This window comes from Petromyzon marinus, chromosome 39 (genome assembly GCF_048934315.1).
Source record: "Petromyzon marinus isolate PM22_M1 ecotype Great Lakes invasive population chromosome 39, UKy_Petmar_22M1.pri1.0, whole genome shotgun sequence".
NCBI classification, from domain to species: domain Eukaryota; kingdom Metazoa; phylum Chordata; class Hyperoartia; order Petromyzontiformes; family Petromyzontidae; genus Petromyzon; species Petromyzon marinus.
In genome coordinates, this window is record NC_133705.1 from 16,566,870 (window position 1) to 16,585,260 (window position 18,391).

The following is an 18,391-nucleotide window of genomic DNA, read 5'->3' on the forward strand; positions in this document are numbered from 1 at the left end:
AGGGTGACCAACGTCAAACCTCCAATGAGCACGGTTGGCCACGTACATTGTGAACTAAGTTCATTATAAATCTATACAACACAGACGATCGCCGCCCTATCGCGTGTGTGGGCTGGAGAGTCCCTGAGATGTAGAACACAACGTGGGTACTGCAGTGGCAAACAAGAGCAGGTGCTAACCCCCCCCCCCCCACCCGTGTGGGCTCAGCCTTGCCGCTCCTCTTACTCCACTCCTGTCCTGGGCCATCATCTCCACATCCACTCCCCATCGCACCTTCAATTCCTGGGTCACCGCCTGGGTCACCGCCATCTCTTTGAGAGGCCGGCCTCTTGACCGCCACGCAGGTGCTTCAGCATCCGACCTGCGAAGGCCCTTGGGAGCTGCCCGCCGAGCTAGGGCCCGCCGAAGGATCACGGCTCGCCGAGAGACAAAGAGAAGCAGTTTCGTGACTTGAAAGTTAGATCAATTAGAGGGAGATCAAAGGCCATGAAGGGACGTGATGACATCGCAGCACCGTGGTGTGAGGTCGTACCCTCTGCGTGTTTGGCGCGTGCTTGCGGGCCACTTATTAACGTCACGCGCCAGCTTCATTAATGTGGCCCCACCGGATAGCGTTAGCTGACGGTATTTGTTTGGCGAATCGAAAAAATACTTTTGTGGCTCAAGCGTCTGGTGGCCACCAACGTAGGCCACCAGACGCTTGGTGAATCGCCAACCGTCTGGTGGCCTTGCGTGGTGGCCTGGAGACGGCAGCACAGGGAATGTTAATGCCCTTCGCCGTTGAGATTTTACGTTAATGATTTATTTATATTGACCTTTGTGCATACATGAAAGCATCCTTGTTTTTAGGAGGGCCTTGCAATTTGCGATGTTTGGTTTAACTCCACTGTTGTGTCGCGTGGAAGGAAATGGCATAAGATCAGTATAGACTGATTAAAGTATACATTTTCTCAAAGGCTATCTCAAGAACCACCCACCACCTGGCACCATCGGGTCTATCTACTAAATTATCATAAAGAGAATACATTTAGGGAACAGGGAGGCTTTTATACATTTACGCTGCCGCGTCGTGCCGTGTGAACCAGGGGCTTTCTTCCAAATCAGAATTATAGTTCACTGCCCTGGAAAGGCCTTTGTGCCTTTTTAACTTTTAAGTGTCCATTCCAGCCTTGCATGGCAAGCTGCGTGAATTATGCATGAGCCCACGACTCTTAACCAGAGTTTGGTTTCTACTGCCTCCGTTGCGTCGCCCCCACCGAGAATCGTCATTCAAACGCGACAGCTCCTTAATCGTCACCCTGATTGGCGACGATTCATCGAACCTCGAGAGAGAGACGGAGAGGCGATCGCTACAGCCTGAACTATAACTGTATTTGTGGGTACTTCATCACAGACAGCATTTAATGAACGCGGAAGAGTCGTGCCACTGCAATGAACCCGCTTATTCGTTCAGACAAGGAATTATTTTACTTTGTCAGCTTTCCAGGGCACGCCCTTCACTGCCCTGTCTACCCTAAGCCCTTAAACAGGGCATTGCTATGTTAAACGTTTAATGTTGGAGGAAGAGTTTCATGAATATCTGGCAGTCCGTTCGTATCCTGTGCCATCGGCCATCCAAGATGAGGTTTTAATAAATCTCAGTTACAATTCCTGCGTGTGGCAATGGCCTATGCCTGTACATTATCTACAAGAAACACGCACGCGTTTATTTTGTCTTAAGCTTTCAAATAAAACTGCGCGCAGGACGTTCCTCGCTTATGAACTCAAACTACCATGTCCAGGAGGAACAATTATGTTTACGGCGAGTTACGCCAGGCACGGACGTCACAACACCTGCACTTGCAGATAAACTAAGCAACAAACAGTAGAAGGGACTCGTGGGTTGGCGAGGCGAGGGCGAGCACGTGGTGTTGACTCTGCGCAACGCGACACGTCGTCCGGAACACGAGCAGAAAGGCTCGGGAGCTTTGTGTTCACCGCCGCTGACGTAAAGAGCGCGGCACGACGGGGTTGCAGCAGCCACGCGGCGGCGATGTTCGCCAGGTTGGGCCCTGTGCCCCACGCGTGCCCCCATTAACCCCCCCCCCCCCATCGTACCCATTAGAGTAATACGCTGGTGGACGGTTGGCTTACTCGGTAGACGGGTACGGTGTGGGGCGGGGGGGGAGGGCGGGAAGGGGCCACTCCGTGAGTTGTACGTACGTATGTTGAACTTCTTTCGCGCCGTACGTAGCCAAACGTCGTGCTGCGGGTGAAGGACAGCAAAGTTCCCAGAACACCCAAATTGGGTGCGCGGCAGCAGGACATTATTCCACATGACTGGGAATGGCGTTCGTTCCACTTTGTGCAGTGGTTTACTCGGAACAACACCGGACACAGATTCACGGCGGGCTGGGTTGAGCAGCAAGGTGAATATGGCGTCGTCGGATAGGTGACTGGACCGGGACCGTTGACCCGTACATTCACGGGCATCCTTTTACACGGAGCGGTAACTCAGAACGGGAACACAAGAGCTCAGCGGTGCAGGCTGAGATGTTTCTGACGCGCACTCCAGCCCTCTGAGAGACAGCCCAGCCACGCAGGGATTGTGAACCCAACATCTCAAAGGGCTTGACTCAATGCCCTTACATTGTCATCAGCTGTCCAAGAGACAACCAGTGCCAGGCCTTGAACCCATGACTTAGGTTCGGACTCTGCATTGACATGAGCATCAGCTTTCATAGTGATAGACCCAGGATCTGACCCACACATCATCCTTCTCCGAGACGACATCCAGCCGCCCGGTCACGCTGAGCGTCTGTTTGAACGTAACGTCCCTCGTGTGTCCACGTGCGTCGCCATCTCTCTCCGCTCTCTCTGCGCCCGTGTGACTCACTCCACTCTCTCTGCCCCCTGTGACTCACTCCACTCTCTCTGCCCCCTGTGACTCACTCCACTCTCTCTGCCCCCTGTGACTCACTCCGCTCTCTCCGCCCCCGTGTGTCTCCGCGCCTCTCCGGGCAGGTGTCTGCGGAGGAGCTGTCGCAGGCTCGGCTCAGGAGGGTGGACTCGAGCCGCAAGACGCGCACCTTCGGGAAGCAGCCAAGCACCAGCGACTACTACAAGTCGTTCAGCACGGAGCGCGACGAGCCGCTCAACACCAGCGGCAGTCACATGGAGCCGGAGCCGACGCCGGTGCTCAACGGAGAGGTAGACGCCGCGCACGCGCCGGCTCGCCGCTTCGCTCTGCTCCGCCTGGGAAATTCACGCCTTTGTTTTTGCAAAATAATTTTCGCGAGCGCTCCCGTGAAAGGATCTGAGCCGTTCTCCAACGCTTTCGTAAAAAGTTGCGTACAGATCTTTTGTCGGTTCATTGCCGAATGAAAGCCGTCTTTGGGACGTGGGAATTTGTTTGACCGTACTTCGCCACGCTGGTCACTGTGGATTGGTGACCGGGATGGCTCGGGATGGCTCGGGATGGGTTCGGATATCACTCGCAGCTCACGTTAACTGTGGGTGGGAATCGATCTCGGGTCGCCAAGTCCGTAGTGCGGTGCGCTAACCGCTACATCGCTGCTCCACCCCAAGAGAAGTTCACCGGTTATCTATTCGGATTGCGGGGGGTTACTTGACCATACGTCACCACGCTGGTCAGCGCGGGTCGGTGAATGCGGGGAGCGCGGACGTGCAAGCGCAGGAGTAAGAGCCCAACAGCTGATCTTTTGTTTTTCCCCACCGAGAGAGGGAGGGGAGAGGCCAGCAGGGCGAGCCGATGAAGGAGCTTGGGAACCACCCACGAGTGGCACCTTGAAACCGACGCGGGATTGGATCGGGAGCCAGCGGATGGATCGGAGCGTTGGGGAGAAGCCGCCTCGATTAGGGGTGCGGGCGAGGAGCCTGGCAGTGGCATTCTGGGACCTTTATGGAGTTTGTAAGCCGATGGATTTGCGGAGGCCGCAGGGACAAACGCCGCGACGGTCGCGCGAGGGTGTGGAGAAGGCACGAATTAAGCAGTCCGAGGCAAGGAAAAAGCGGAAAGCCGTACATTGGAATGTCCTGGCAGTGGCTACCAAGGAGGACAACCGCTCCTCCTGTGTGCTGTATGCTGAATTTCGAGGTAGGCTTGTTGAGAAGTCTAACAAGTGCTGCATGACTCATCCGTGCACCCAGTTACCCGGGCACAAGTCAGGCCCGTATTACCAACTTAGCGTTGCGTTCAAAGAGCCAGCTTCCACTCTGGCGGATGTCCCCTTTAAAATGAGCGGACGTGCTTCCTGACTCGCATGCAGGCCTAGACCTTGAAACGGTAAACAGGCGCCCCCTGAAGAGAGGCCAATATTGATTGAGGGCGGGCGAGAGGGCGGGCGAGCGCAGCAATGATCACAGGCGCTTTGACTGCCGGGCGTGATGGAGCCACCTGCTTCTCGAGCCCTCTCGTTGCGCTGTTTGTGACAACGCTGTTGCCACACTTCTGCCGCCAAGGCAAGGGGCAGGGGCAAGGGAAAGGGCAGGGCCGGCGGCATAGGCAAGGGCAGGGGGGCATGGGCAGGGCCGAGCTGCTTCTCGGGCGCGCGGTGTACGAGCGACGCCCCGTCGCGTGAGCTCGTGAATGATGGTGACTCGCGCTCGCCATCCCCGCGCGGCGTGAAAGGCGTTCGCGTCGTGACCTCTTAAATCTCGGCCCGCTGAACGGCGGTGGCGGGCGGAGAGAAGTGCTGACGGCGATAGTGGTGGTGGCGGTGGTGGCGGCGGCGGCGATGATAAATCAGATTTATTATCGGCGAGCTCCTTGTTAAAGCAGCACCGAGTCACCTTAGGACGCCCGCGTGTCCCCCCCCCCCACGTTTGCACTCTCTGCATCCACCACGCTCAGCTCCTATCATTTAATTCGGGCGCCACGTTCATTTACCAGCCACACGCGCTCTGTGTGAACAGAGCCCAGCTTGTTTTATTTACGTCTGGCGGAGCCACGCTCTGAGGCCTGGCTTCAAACCTCACACATCAGTCTACGCGACCTCTGTAAGTCTATGGGCTTCGTGGTGGCACCTATGTCAGTAAAAATGTCCCAATGGTTGTTTGTGGTTAATAGGTAATCTTGTGGGGTCTAATGTTGGCCCGTGGGTGCTATCTTAGTCTTGATTTTCATATAAATGTCAGGGTTTGTTTGATACGCATTGGCTACCAATGTGGAGCTGCTCATTTGTCGATTACAAACTGTTAATTTGTCAGCTTCATTGAAATGTATCGGTATTATACAATTTCTATCTCAAACTACAAGTCAATCCATCCCTCTGCTGCCACGTCCCTGTGCCCCTACAAAGGGCCTTTGCCCAAGACGTCAGCCGAGGCCTGTCATGATGACTCATCTCGATAGCCGTTCGATGGATTGTCACCGTTCGGGTCGACGATTCAACCTAGGATTATTATTATGTTCCACATCTGTACTGTCTGGTTTGCATTGTTTATAAAAAAATAAATCCTCTCATTTTTGCAGATTTCTTTACTCCATCCTTATTTTACATTTGTGGTGCCGTGCCACACTTCTTCTGTTCTAGGGAAACAAACCATCCCAATATTTTGTCCAGACATCAATACCACCTCCTTAATTTGTCCACTGCACTGCCGGGCAGCTCACTTCTTTATTTTCCCTTGCACTGCTCCACTTTGGAACTCCCTACTCCAATCATCGCCTTTCCTGAGCTCTTATAACTTTGCTCAATTAAAAAAACCTGTAAACTCTTTTAGAACTTTGACACATCCCAAGCGTTGACGTTTTGGGCCCTTGGGCCTGTTCCCAGCGACCGCGTTTCGAACAAAGTTGCTCACTCCGTCTCCTTCTAACGTTGCCCGCCCTCAAACTCTCCGGTCACACACGGGTTCGCCGCCCGTCGCCCCACAAGCTAACCTGCTCAGGACGTGAGCGATCCATATTGGCTCCCGCGATTCGACGCACGTGCATCGCCCGCGTAGGGATCGATCGCGGTCCCCGCGCCCGTTCCGTTGCCGTGCCGCGCGGTGAAACCCCGCGGCGGCGACGGCGTCTCTCTCCCTCTCTCCTCGCCCTCCCTCTCCGCCAGGACCACTCGGGCGAGGCGGAGACGCCCGATTCGGAGATGCCGGAGCCGCCGTCGTCGCCGGTGCCGGACCTCCTCCCCGGCGAGGACGCGGAGGGCCCCCCGGCGCCGCCGCCCCCGCCGCCCGCGCCGCCCGCGCCTCCGCCCCCGCCGCCGCTGCCCCTCCCCGGCGAGCTGTCGCGGTACAGCGACGGCGACCACTCGCGGCCGCCCTCCGCCGCCTCCAGTGAGTGGCGGCAGCGGCGACCCCCACGTGGTGCCCCCGTCTGCTGCTTTGTTGCGTTAGGCGAGCGCTTGTTGGGTTGAAACGGTTTTGGGTGCTGTGCGGGCGGTCAGCTGGCTCGGCACCGCTGGGATCCTGCTCTCGAATCCGCCCTGGGATCTTAACCGGGTTCCCATAAACCTGCGTAGAGAACCACGTAGAGAGCGCTTGCATCGAGACCCATTCGCCGCACGCTCAAATTGTAATAATCGGCGTGTTAAACGCTTCTACACGTGACAATTACATTCACTGGGCTATGTTGGGTGGTGGAGGGTCTTGACAACACAAAATAGGTCAGATCATTAAATTGGTGTCAAATGAATTCTATGATGAATCACCGATAACACTCTTGCAATACAATTCCAAGAAAATAAATACCAGCAGAGGGAATCCGGAAACTCGGCGGTCGCCATCCAACGGCTGTGAAAAGCTCTCTCCGACCTTGCCGGAGAAGGACATTGCGTGACTGAGACGTGGCCCAACGTTTCAGGCCAGGTCGTTTTTCAGCCGATCTGCTTTTTCCACGACCGAACCTCGCAAGGGGCTCCCTCTGTCACCTGGCGAAACGGAGTAAACACCGCGTTGTGATTGACGTGAGACCACGCCACGCGGTCGGAAGTCTCGTGCGTCTGTCGGCGGTGTCTTCTTGCGTCTGTAAGTCTCGTTTTGTAGCATCACTGGAGCTGTCGGTGACCTTTTGCGTGCACAGTGAGACAAGTGGATCGGTGGCACAGCGGCTCTTTGAAACCCTCAACCTGAGTTCGATTCCCCGGCCGCAGCTCGCACTGGGGGCGAGCGACATCCAAACCAATATAATAAAGCATCTCCGGAGATAAACCACGCGTCCCCATGAGTGATATAATAAAGCATCTTCGGAGATAAAGCACGCGAGGGCACGTGTGGCGAGGGCACGTGCCCCAGTCCCCCCGCCCCACCCACTGGCGTGCGTGTTTTGATTCTCTCTGTAATGAAACCTCGCGCATTAACAATGCATGCAGGCCAGCCCCGTCGCGTCCGCTCAATAATTCATTGCTCCCCCAAGAATATTTAGCGGCGTTTAGAATCCCGTTTCCAGCATCGACTCCGTAATAACGTGATCAAGACAAATTTGCACTCGCGCCCGGACAAATTATCGTGCCGTAGGTCTCTTAATAAGCGTTATGAAGAACAATGAGGAATATCGGCACTTTGTAGGTGACATCACCGCCACTTAGTGATGATTTGCAGTTATTATTGTTGTTGGAGTAGCAGTGCATCGGTTTTCGCACCGCTCTACAAACCTTGCGACCTTACGTCGATCGGACCTTAAATGAGTACCTCGTGCGGTGTGTACAACATCAGCCTTGGGTAGACACCAACGGCCGGGCGTGACGTTGACTACCCATGCGTGCCCTGCCGGCCTTCGTAGGTGCTACTCGCAAGCAGCACTTGCCGCAACACTCTCTGTTGCCTCGCCCCACAGAATGAGTCGTAGCTACTTTCACTGATTGAAGTATAAAATTCACATCTTTTATATCCCGAGCGCCCGTAAGGGAGTGCTTGAGCGTGTGAGAGGACGTGGCTACACTTGCTATCGACGCTCGCAAATGCCCCAACGGTCTGCGATCCTAACGTGATGACCTTGCTCCTGCTGTGCGTCCGAGTGCGTTTCGTGCGTCCTCCTCTGCGCGTGTTGGACACAGAGAAGACGCTGCGGCATTCGCTCCGTGAGCCTCTTCATCCCTTCCCCGCCTCGCCGTGCCGCTCCGTCCCTCCTCGTCGATCCGTCCACCTCGCGAAATCCGCCGCCCGCTCCACGCCCGGGCTCCTGTTTCCCCGGCTTCGTTTCCCTCGCTCATCCTTTGGCGCTAATCATTTTTTAATCGCGTTGCTGCCGACGGCACGTCCTATTGTTCCTTCGAACGACGCCGCCGCCTCTCCCCCTGTATCCCTCTCCCCCGTCCGTCCTTCTCACCGGCTCGCCCGCCCGCCCGCCCACCGCCGCCGCCGCCTCCGTGCCGATCCGGCCTCGCTCGCCACCACCCCCATCCCCAGACAGATTTGTCGTGCCGCGCACGCTCCGCTCTCACCGTTGTTATTTTTATCTTCACCTTTTTCCCTTGTGCGCGCACGCCCGCCCGTCGCCCGTAAATGTGGGCGCACGGCGGCTTGTGACGGTTCATCCCCTGTTGGACGAGCGAGGGATGAGAAGTAAGTCGAACGCATCCGCCGCGGCGTGGGGGCTTGCGCCGTGCGGCGCTCGCGAGGGGTCCCAGGGGCTCCCGTGGCTCCTGGCGGCTCCCACGGTTGACGCGGCGCCCGTGGCCCGCCGTGCCGCGGCTTCCTTGTGTCGGAGCTGTTGATGGGTTCGGATGTCACCAGAACGTGGCTATGAATGTGGTGCGGCGCCATGCGCCGTAGATTCGCGTCGCGGCCTCTTAATGCGCCTGTTGTCTCCAGACGATGCACGGAAACTGTGGGGATGTTTGTGTTATAGAGCGGGGCGGTGGATCACGGGCCCCTACGTGAGTCTGTAGACATCTCAATGTGAGTCTGTGAGTCTCTACGTGAGTTTGTAGACGTCTCAATGTGAGTCTGTGAGTCTCTACGTGAGTCTGTAGACGTCTCAGTGTGAGTCTGTGGGTCTCTACGTGAGTCTGTAGACGTCTCAATGTGAGTCTGTGGTTCTCTACGTGAGTCTGTAGACGTCTCAATGTGAGTCTGTGAGTCTCTACGTGAGTCTGTAGACGTCTCAATGTGAGTCTGTGGTTCTCTACGTGAGACTGTAGAAGTCTCAATGTGAGTCTGTGGGTCTCTACGTGAGTCTGTAGACGTCTCAATGTGAGTCTGGGAGTCTCTACGTGAGTCTGTAGACGTCTCACTGTGAGTCTCTACGTGAGTCTGTAGACGTCGCAATGTGAGTCTGTGGGTCTCTACGTGAGTCTATAGACGTCTCAATGTGAGTATGTAGACGTCTCAATGTGAGTCTGTAGACGTCTCAATGTGAGTCTGTGGGTCTCTACGTGAGTCTGTAGACGTCTCAATGTGAGTCTGTGGGTCTCTACGTGAGTCTGTAGACGTCTCAATGTGAGTCTGTGAGTCTCTACGTGAGTCTGTAGACGTCTCAAGGTGAGTCTGTGAGTCTCTACGTGAGTCTGTAGACGTCTCAGTGTGAGTCTGTGGTTCTCTACGTGAGTCTGTAGACGTCTCGATGTGAGTCTGTGGGTCTCTACGTGAGTCTGTATACGTCTCAATGTGAGTCTGTGGGTCTCTACGTGAGTCTGTAGACGTCTCAATGTGAGTCTGTGGTTCTCTACGTGAGTCTGTAGACGTCTCTACGTGAGTCTGTGGGTCTCTACATGAGTCTGTAGACGTCTCAATGTGAGTCTGTAGACGTCTCAATGTGAGTCTGTAGACGTCTCAATGTGAGTCTGTGAGTCTCTACGTGAGTCTGTAGACGTCTCAATGTGAGTCTGTGGTTCTCTACGTGAGTCTGTAGACGTCTCAATGTGAGTCTGTGAGTCTCTACGTGAGTCTGTAGACGTCTCAATGTGAGTCTGTAGTTCTCTACATGAGTCTGTAGGCGTCTCAATGTGAGTCTGTGGGCCTCTACGTGAGTATGTAGACGTCTCTACGTGAGTCTGTGGGTCTCTACGTGAGTCTGTAGACGTCTCAATGTGAGTCTGTGGTTCTCTACGTGAGTCTGTAGACGTCTCAATGTGAGTCTGTGAGTCTCTACGTGAGTCTGTAGACGTCTCAATGTGAGTCTGTGGTTCTCTACGTGAGTCTGTAGACGTCTCAATGTGAGTCTGTGAGTCTCTACGTGAGTCTGTAGACGTCTCAATGTGAGTCTGTGGGCCTCTACGTGAGTCTGTAGACAGGGTGTCTACAGCACTCATGGCTGGGGAAGGGAGTTTCAAACTTGTGGACAGCAGAGGGGAATGGTGATTAATTGTTCATTGTACAAATTAACGCGTTCTTTTAATATGATTTCTCTTAAAATGTTTGCTTGACCTTGGATACATGTATGGCTTATTGGGCTGTCACCTTCAATGTAGTTAATCTGTATTAATACCAGATGAGCGAACCATGTTACGTGCCGCATTGCACGGCCAAGACAACGACTTTCTCTTGCACCTCTACGCAAAAGGACAACGTGACAGTCGCCATAAGAATCAAACCCAGTGCACAGTGGCACACACACCTACCTTTGAGGATGGTGCCACATAACTACAAGAAACACCCTCTTCAGAAAGCGCATGTAGTTAATTAACGACATTAGATTAAAGTGGGTGCCTGCACAATTTTCAGTTGTTCTCACAACCATAATTATGAAACACGTCGGGGTTTTTCTCCACCCCCCCCCCCCCCAGAGTGAGGCTTTGCTTTGTGCCCCACGGCATTACGCTCGGGGCTGCCACCACTGCCACCACCACCGCCACCAACACCGCCGTGAACACCACCACCGCTACCGCCACCACCACCACCACTGCCACTGCGTGCAGACTTAAGTCATCAATGGCCCACTTGAGCGATGGATTGCGCGCAGCCTAAGCCCCTAAACAGGATTTGGTTGTATTTCTTGTGACAGTGTTTAAGTCGTTACCGGCACACAGGAGCCAGCGGTGGCTCTTTCTCGCCCAGCACTCCCCTCTTGTTGACAGGCGCCCGCCAAGCTCGCGCTCGAGGCCGAGTGAAGTTCTTTACGCCGCTCGGAGTGCCTCCGCAGCTCCCGACAGCTGGCACCGAGAGAATTAAATGAGGAACTTCCGAGGGATTTTAAGTACGAGGGTTTTCTTTCATCGGAGGCTGCTTTTCGGGCGGTACATTTCGCTTCGACGGCGAAGTTCGCAACTAGGTGCTCTTCGCTGAGTCGATACACACACACACACGTGGGATTTATAGTGCGGCCACCTACGTTGCAACGCCGACAGGTGAAGGATATTTTAAAACTCGTGGAGCATTTCTCTCCCGTCTCGCTGGCACGATGGAACCGCGGGCAGGAAACCACGCGCGTCACCATTGAAGGTGGAACGATTGGTGGCGTAACAATTAAAGCAAATGCACGCTGTTTGTCTGCGCACGTGTGTGCATACGCGGGGAGCGGTAGTGTAGCGGTTAGCGCGCTGCGCTATGAACCTGGCGACCCGGGTTCGATTCCCGCTCACGGCCAACACCAGTGACGATTATCTGAACCGGTCCCGGGCCTCTCCTAGGTCGACTCAGCCTCAAATGAGTACCTGGTGCGGTGTGTAACATCGTCACTAGGGAGACAAAGGCGGTCGGGCGTGGTGCTGGCCACCCACCCCCTCGTGTACCGTTCCGGCCTTCATAGGTGCTCGCTAACAGCACTTGCCCCTACAGTCTGTTAAGGCTACACGGGGGATCTTTGTCTTTGTGCATACGCGATGACATTGTGAATAAATATACAATCAATTTGAGGAATTGCCCGTTATTGAGTCGCACGGTTGGCTATGTAGGGTACCAAAGAAGTTCGACATACGAACATTACCACCAACACTACATGGGTAATTCCTCAAATGTATTTTTAAAAAGAGAAATTTGACCCCGCATCCAGTACCCACAGCTCCTGTTCACAAACTTCACACCTTGCAGTCGGAGTATGTAAAACCATACGCTCGGCCTGTCATTGTTATTAAACGTGCGATAGCGACAGCAGGTGATCCTCCTTTCTTAGCCGTCGGGAGATAAACGCTGGAGGTAACCTGACAGCTGCAGACCAATGTGTCGCAACACACACGCACCGTGGATCTGCTTTCGGCCTCTATATTCTTTGTAAAAAAACTTTCACCACGCAATTGCTCTTGAACAAAAAAAAAACGAATAAAAGCGCTTCACAGCAGCGCCGCGGTTTTTTGAGGCCGGCAGGGGAGCGACGCTGAAGTGCTGTTAACGTGGAGAGCGCTCACCCAAGTGGCCAAGTCCACTTGATGCGCACTTAATCCGATTAGCGCGCTCGCACGGCCCCTCCGGCCCACCCGCCCGCCCGCCCGCCCGCCCGCCCTCCCGCCCGCCAGCTCCCCGGCCTCTTCTTCGCCGCAAATGCCTCCTCGGTGAAGGTGCGTCCTCTCCTCGCACCCCTCGCCGCCCCAACCCCTCGCTATCCCCAACGCTGCCGTGCGTCGTCGTCTTCGCCGTTCGTTCCACGACGGGATCAGCGGCGGCGGAGGTGTTTTTTGTTGTTGTTGTTGTTGAGTCGGTGGATTTTTAGTTCCTGTGGTTTTTACCGCGCGGGCGTTCTTACTGCTACTGTGCCGTACGGCTCACCTCCCCCCCCCACGCCCTTTTATTTGGGGGGGGGGGGTGGCAAGTGCCACGCATTGTTCAGCACCGTTGTCCGACGTTTCGCTCCGCGAGCCAGCTCTAAGTTGTCGCGTCGGACAGTCGCGGTCGTTGTGCCGGCTTCCCCCGTGTGGAGCTGTCGGGTTCCGTTTCTGCGGAGGGACGCCACTTATAGTTTTGTTGGCGCGTAGCGTTTGCGTTTTAAAGCTAAAACTCAGCTGTTTTAAAACAAAAACGCAGCTGTTTTAAAGCTAAAACTCAGCTGTTTTAAAACTAAAACTCAGCTCTTTTAAAACTAAAACCCAGCTGTTTTAAAACTAAAACGCAGCTGTTTTAAAACTATAACTCAGCTGTTTTAAAGCTAAAACTCCGTTGTTTTAAAACTCAGCTGTTTTAAAGCTAAAACTCAGCTGTTTTAAAACTGAAACTCAGCTGTTTTACAACTAAAACTCAGCTGTTTTAAAGCTAAAACTCAGCTGTTTTAAAAATAAAACTCAGCTGTTTTAAAACTAAAACTCAGCTGTTTTAAAGCTTAAACTCAGCTGTTTTATAACTGAAACTCAGCGATTTTAAAACTAAAACTCAGCTATTTTAAAACTAAACCTCAACTGTTTTAAATCTAAAACTCAGCTGTTTTAAAACTGAAACGCAGCTGTTTTAAAACTGAAACTCAGCTGTTTTAAAACTGAAACTCAGCTGTTTTAAAACTAAAACTCAGCTGTTTTAAAACTAAAACTCAGCTGTTTTAAAACTCAGCTGTTTTAAAGCTAAAACTCAGCTGTTTTAAAACTAAATCTCATCTGTTTATTTACGAGAGAAAGCCGATTGAGCTGGTGGCTCTTGTTTTTCATCGGCAACCTGGCAACACATACTAGCTCATGGAAGTGGATTATATCATCGTCGTCGTCGTCATCACATGCAGGAGGAGTTCATAGCAGCGTGTTCATTTGATTCACGCGACCGCCACGGGGATAGCGAGAGAACACCCGCGGTCTCCAAACAGACGACAGGCATCGTCAGGGTCCGGGATTGAACCCACGACCACCTGCGACGCTCCTAGACGGCGCGGTTCAGCGTCGCTGTCAACGCCAACTCGATCAATGCAGGGGGCTGTTCTCTGTGCGCTTTGTCGTCCTGTGTGTGTGTGTATTTCGTGGCTAATTTCTCCCGACAGCGCAATTAGCGGATGCGTTGTAAAGTTGTAATGCTTGCTCGGGGTTTTACGGTGGTAACGTGCAAACGATTTAAATTCCGCCCTGTGGAGAGATTACGTGGCGCGTAATCATTGCTTAAGCTTGAACATCAGAGGTGCTCCTTTCATGTTCATTAAACAAAGCGGTAAAAACAAAAAAGTTTTATCGAAACGCCGTTTAAATATTTGCAGTTTTCTTTCCTCATTGCATACAAAATAATTGTCATTGTTACCAGAACTCACCGATGTGCTCACGTGAGGTGGTGGGATTGTGCAAGATGATTTTTCTTAGATTAACTTGTCGCTGACGCTAAATACGCATCGTTAGATACTAAAATCACGGAATAGTGCATTATATTCCAAGATTGCTTCATGTAAATAATATACTGCAGTTGAGTGTCTATTTTTACTAATGTTTGCCATAATTGACTATATTTTGACCTCTCAACTGTCAATTTGTAGTGTATACGTGTGGGCAGCTGTAGTGTAGTGATGAGCACACCCACACTACAAACCCAGTAAACCCGAGTTCCATTCCTAACCATGGCAAACATCAGTGCCGGATATCCGAACGGGTTCCATGCCTCCCCTAGGCCTGACCCTGCCTAATGAGTACCTGGTGCAATGTTTAAACATTATCACTGGGGAGACAAAGGCAGCCAGGCCTGGTGTTGGCCGCTCACCCCTGTCGTGCATCGTGCCAAACTTTATAGTTGCCCGCTAAGAGAACTTGCCCCAACCGTCTGTTTAAGTATATACAGATGATATTTATCTTTGTGTGTGTAAAAGTGCACATAGCCTGGCACGATCTCCGTAGTGACGTAACCGCGAGTTGGTGGTGAATGGCGGTTGTTGTGTCTGCCCTGAATGGAACAATTATTAATGTTGGCTAGCGAAGTGGTCGCGTTACGTAAGAACACTGATCCATTGGATAACACTGATACATTTATTTGCGTGAAATATATAACTGTAACTGTAAGGTTTTTATCGCTATCGAGATTGTCGGACATTTTTTTTGCTCATATAATATATATTTACTTTCTCAATTGCAATGGTTGTAACAAGCATCTATGTTATGTTCTGCTGAGATATATTTTATATAGCATATTCGTTATTATTCCATCCCAAGACTCCCTAGAGATGGAGACATCGACCTTAATTGGCTCTCACCGGCTTGTCAATGTAATTCATCTCCAGATTATATACATGTGTGTGTCTGTATGTGTGCGTCCACATGTATGCATGTATGTGGAGAGGGGTGGCGCAGTGATTAGCGCGATGCGCTACCAACCTGGCGACCCGAGTTCGATTCCCGCTCACGGCCAACAACAGTGACGATTATCTGAACTGGCCCTGGGCCTCCCCTAGGTCGACTCAAGTATTTAGTGCGTTGTGTAAACATCGCTACTGGGGACACAAAGGCGGTCGCGCGTGGTGCTGGCCACCCACCCCCTCGTGAACCATGCTGGCCTTCATAGGTGCACGCTAACAGCACTTGCTCCAACAGTCTGTTAAGGCTATACGGGGGATCATTGTCGTGTGTGTGTGTGCATCTGCAAGTCATCTCAGTCAACTCTTGGCACCTGGGTCTGTCCCGTGACCTACCAGCAAGCTCTCGACACTTCACGTGACCCCGAAGTGACCCCGGCACAAGCGCCGTGGTGTTGTCACCGCCACCTAGTGGCGAATGGTGGCTGTTGTCGTTGTGTGTGTGTATGTCCGTCAAGGCATCAAGTCGTTCAACATGCTCTCACCCAATGGGGACAACTCGGACCTGCTGGCGGAGATCAAGGCGGGCAGGAGCCTGAAGCCCACGCACCCCAGCAAGAGCTGCACCACGGTGTTCATCGGCTCCGCTCACCTGGTGAGGCTCCTCGCCCCCGCTGCTCACCATAACGTTCCTGTTCAGCGTGGTGTACGTGGTGTCCCCCTGTGTTGTGTGCAGAACAGGGGTTCGTCGCAGCGCGCTACGAACCCGCCGACCCTAGTTCAATTCCCACTCACGACCGGCAAGAGTTACGAACGTTTGAACCGGTCCTGCGCCTCCTCCTAGGTCGATTCGCCCTTAAATTAATATCTGGTGCGGTGTATACATCGGCACTGGCGGGAGACAAAGGCGGCCGGGCGTGCGTGGTGTTGGCCCACTCGCCCTCTCGTGCGCCGTGCCGACCTTAATAGGTGCTCGCTAACAGCACTTGTCCCCAACGGTCGAAGTCTATATGGGGGATCTTTGTGTTTTGAGTCGACTCCGTGTGGGACTGCGCCTCTCCCCTCCCCAACGGCGCCGCAGCAGAACCAGCGACCGACCAGCCCGGACTGCCAGCCGCAGAGCGGCGCCGGCACGGACGGCACCAACGGCGACGGCGGCCTCCCTCACGGCGCCGCGGGCGGCGGCGGCGGCGGCGGCGCAAGCGGCGCGGGCGACTCGCTGTCGCGCCTCGACTCGCTGTCGCGCCTCGACTCGCTCGACGTGGACTCGCTGGTGCCGCTGCAGGACGAGCAGGGCCGGCCGATCCCCGAGTGGAAGCGGCAGGTGATGGTGCGCAAGCTGCAGACGCGCCTGCAGCAAGAGGAGGAGCGGCGGCGCCAGGTGCGGAAGCCGAGCGCCTTCTTTTTCCGCCGGCCCGCCCGGCGTGTGCGGCGTGCCCGCGTCTTAGCGCGGAGCGCCGTCGCGTGGGGCGGTTCGGGCTTCGCGGCGTTCGCCGCGGGCCGCGCCGCACGGAGGGCGCCGTGGTCGGCGCGCGTGCAGGGGAGCGCGCGGTCGGCGTGCACCGCGCCACGAAGCCGGCGAGTTCGATTCCCGCTCGCGACCACGGGCCCACCGAGTGCGGTGTTGACCGCGCCCGCCTCCTCGTGCGCCGCGCCGGCCTTAATAGGCGCTCGCTAGCAGCGCTTGCCCCAACTGCCCGTCAGAGGCAATATGCGGAGGGGTCTTTGTCTTTGGTCTGCATTGTGCCGCATGCTGTCCGCTGTTAGCCCGGTGTTGAGCGTGGTGCATTGTGCGTGATGCATGTCCTGCGTGTTGTGTGCCGTGCCGTGTTTGTCGGCCCCGTGGCGCTCGCTTCATTGCCGGTGGAGTGAGTTCCATGCAGCGGGGAGTGTAACCCGGAAAGCCTCAGCTGTTTCTTCGGTAACTCTGGGTTGTTGCGATTTAGCAAAGTGATGACCACGGCACACAGTCGAGACAGTAGTGTTTCACGCCTATTAAAGCATGAGCTGCTGTACACATTACAACTTGGTGCTCTGGTTCCCTCTCACTTGCAAACGTGACTCGGATAGGAACTGGCCCCAACAATCCAAGGCAAAAAACCCTCCTGACAAAGAATCTCGACAGTCACTCGGAGACTTTCCTTGGTGCAAGAACAGCGCCGATATAGTGACCTGCACTCTGCTTTCAAATATCGAAACATTTAACATTTACCTGGAAGATAATTTGAGGTGGAACATCCCGTTTGCAAGGGTGTCCAGCATCCGTACGATTGAGACACACAATCTTAACTGCAAGGAATATATATAATATCTGGCGCCGGTTACACAAAACGTTTCTGATTAAACTTTCCCCTTATTTTGTCGTTTCTAAAGCGGTACAAATTAAGGGCGAAACAAAATACTTGAGGTTCCCCCCCCCCCGCACCGCTAATCGATGACACCAGCTGCACTGAGTGCTTGACGGCGGTTCGAGTGGCCACACTCCAGCGTTGTTGTCGCCGTCGCCTGAGCACGAGTGCGCGCGCCTCTGCCGTTGCCGTGGATCTTCTGCACTCGCGCGGCGTGCCTGGGCGCGCATCCTCCGTAGCGCGCGTCCACCGGCGGCGCCAAATGTTTACGCTCGCGTCTCCGCGGCCCGTGATGATGGCGATAAGGTCACGTTACAGCTCGGCCGACGGAGCAGCGGGCTCTCGGCTGTTGGATGACGAGTCACAATTCCGGCGAGGGTTAGTTCGGCCCCATCGTCGTCTGTCCTGGGTTGGTAAAATGAGCACAGAATTGGCGAGGCAGCACACATCGCGCGCACGCTTATGCGGCCAAGCAGTGAGTGCGGCAAATCCTGATCCCATCTCTGGTCGCGCTGTAAGCCCCGGGATTAAACCGCGTAATCCGGCGTCCGTGGACCCTGGTTCCCGTTCGGCGCCGCTGGGCCCCGTGTTACGTGAGCGGAAACAGCGTCCCCAATAAACCTGGGCGTGCGGCCCCCTAGACAAAGATCGCTCGCAGACGCGAAACGATTGTTCTGTTGAGCACGTCGTGGGTGAGATTTAGATTTTAAAATGAGCGGTTTTGTTTAACAACAAGGTCAATTACGTGGCGTAAAAATGTTGTGTCGCTCGATGCCACGTGCCACCATCTTTGGCGGGGAGAGTGCAGACGTGACATCATGGAGGTGATGCCACTTCATGTGACATAGATTCACGTCAATCCAAATCTTTTTGACAGAGTTTTTCTGAAGTGTCTTATCCAGGCCATATTGGTTACACGTCTCTATAAAACATCCCTGTAACTCATGGTCCAGGGGCCATTGAACGCTTTCTGAATAATGTTGGCACCGAGCCATTACTGCTTGCAATCCTGGGTTCGAATCTGGGTTTAATCCCAGCAATGATT

At 54.1% G+C, this 18,391-nt stretch overlaps 1 protein-coding gene across 1 annotated transcript in view; it reads left to right on the top strand.

The window, feature by feature from the left end:
• The window catches only part of ESPN (espin), a 72,432-nt gene that overhangs the window by 46,180 nt on the left and 7,861 nt on the right, over window positions 1–18,391 (top strand). Inside the window, exons 8-11 of the mRNA XM_076072794.1 lie at window positions 3,004–3,189; window positions 6,057–6,279; window positions 15,517–15,653; window positions 16,080–16,549. Of these exons, the coding sequence (XP_075928909.1) occupies window positions 3,004–3,189; window positions 6,057–6,279; window positions 15,517–15,653; window positions 16,080–16,549 (1,016 nt within the window). The remainder of the gene's footprint in view (window positions 1–3,003; window positions 3,190–6,056; window positions 6,280–15,516; window positions 15,654–16,079; window positions 16,550–18,391) is intronic.